Source organism: Bison bison, unplaced genomic scaffold (genome assembly GCF_000754665.1).
Source record: "Bison bison bison isolate TAMUID 2011002044 unplaced genomic scaffold, Bison_UMD1.0 scf7180017864472, whole genome shotgun sequence".
In the NCBI taxonomy this organism is placed as follows: Eukaryota; Metazoa; Chordata; class Mammalia; order Artiodactyla; family Bovidae; genus Bison; species Bison bison.
Window position 1 is genome coordinate 681378 of NW_011495033.1, and position 767 is coordinate 682144.

The 767-nt window shown below is 63.4% G+C and overlaps 1 protein-coding gene across 1 annotated transcript in view; it reads right to left on the bottom strand.

Moving 5' to 3' along the window:
- Positions 1–767, bottom strand: part of SGSM2 (small G protein signaling modulator 2) — a 39940-nt gene that overhangs the window by 7065 nt on the left and 32108 nt on the right. Inside the window, exons 16-17 of the mRNA XM_010861665.1 lie at positions 676–762; positions 112–240 (exon numbers count right to left, since the gene is read on the bottom strand). Coding sequence (XP_010859967.1) covers positions 112–240; positions 676–762 — 216 coding nt within the window. The remainder of the gene's footprint in view (positions 1–111; positions 241–675; positions 763–767) is intronic.

Consider the following 767-nt stretch of genomic DNA (forward strand, 5'->3'; position numbering starts at 1 on the left):
GCTCTGTCCTGTCTCTTTCGGGCTGGGAAGAGACTGAGGTTTCTGAGGTGCCCCCCCTCCCCGGGTTCCCCTGGCCTGGCTCCCTGCCTGTGCCCCCGTCCTCCCCCTCACCTGCTCCATCTCCTTCTTGCTCATGCCAAACTTGTAGTGGCCAAGCAGGAACGGCCAGACATCCTGGCGGATCTCATGTTCCACGCCTCCGTAGTAGACCTGCCGCAGCAGCTCCAGCTCCTTGTAGTTCTGAGGGACCCAGGGAGGCAAGACTGTGTGGGCCAGCCAGGTGACCCCACGCCCTGGAGAGCCGGGGCCAGGGATGGTTCGGATGGCTCTGGGACCATCACATCCCGGCACTGCACCCCCCAGGCTAGAGCTGGACGAAGATCTACTTCAACCCCTCCAGGGCAGGAAAGGAGCCTGGAGGGATTTGCAGAGGCTCTCCCCAGGGCAGTGGAGTCATGTAGAAGCAGAGAGGACTCCCTGTCTGATCTCTTTCCTGTGGAGACCACAGGCCTGGTTGTTCGAGACTCCCCGTGACCCCCGTACTCCAAGGCTATCCGTCCTGGCCTGTCCCCTCTGAGCCTGCACCACGTTTCACCGAACACAGAGCACGGTGGTCGGCTCTCACTGCAGCCTCCCGCCCAGCCACCCCAGAGCCTGGTAGCCCAGAGCACGCACCTTTTCGTCCTTCTGATACTTGCTCCACACGTCCTTGGTGAGGCCCCCCGAGGCCCCTGGGGGCCGGGCGGGCGGGACGATGTTGTGATGCA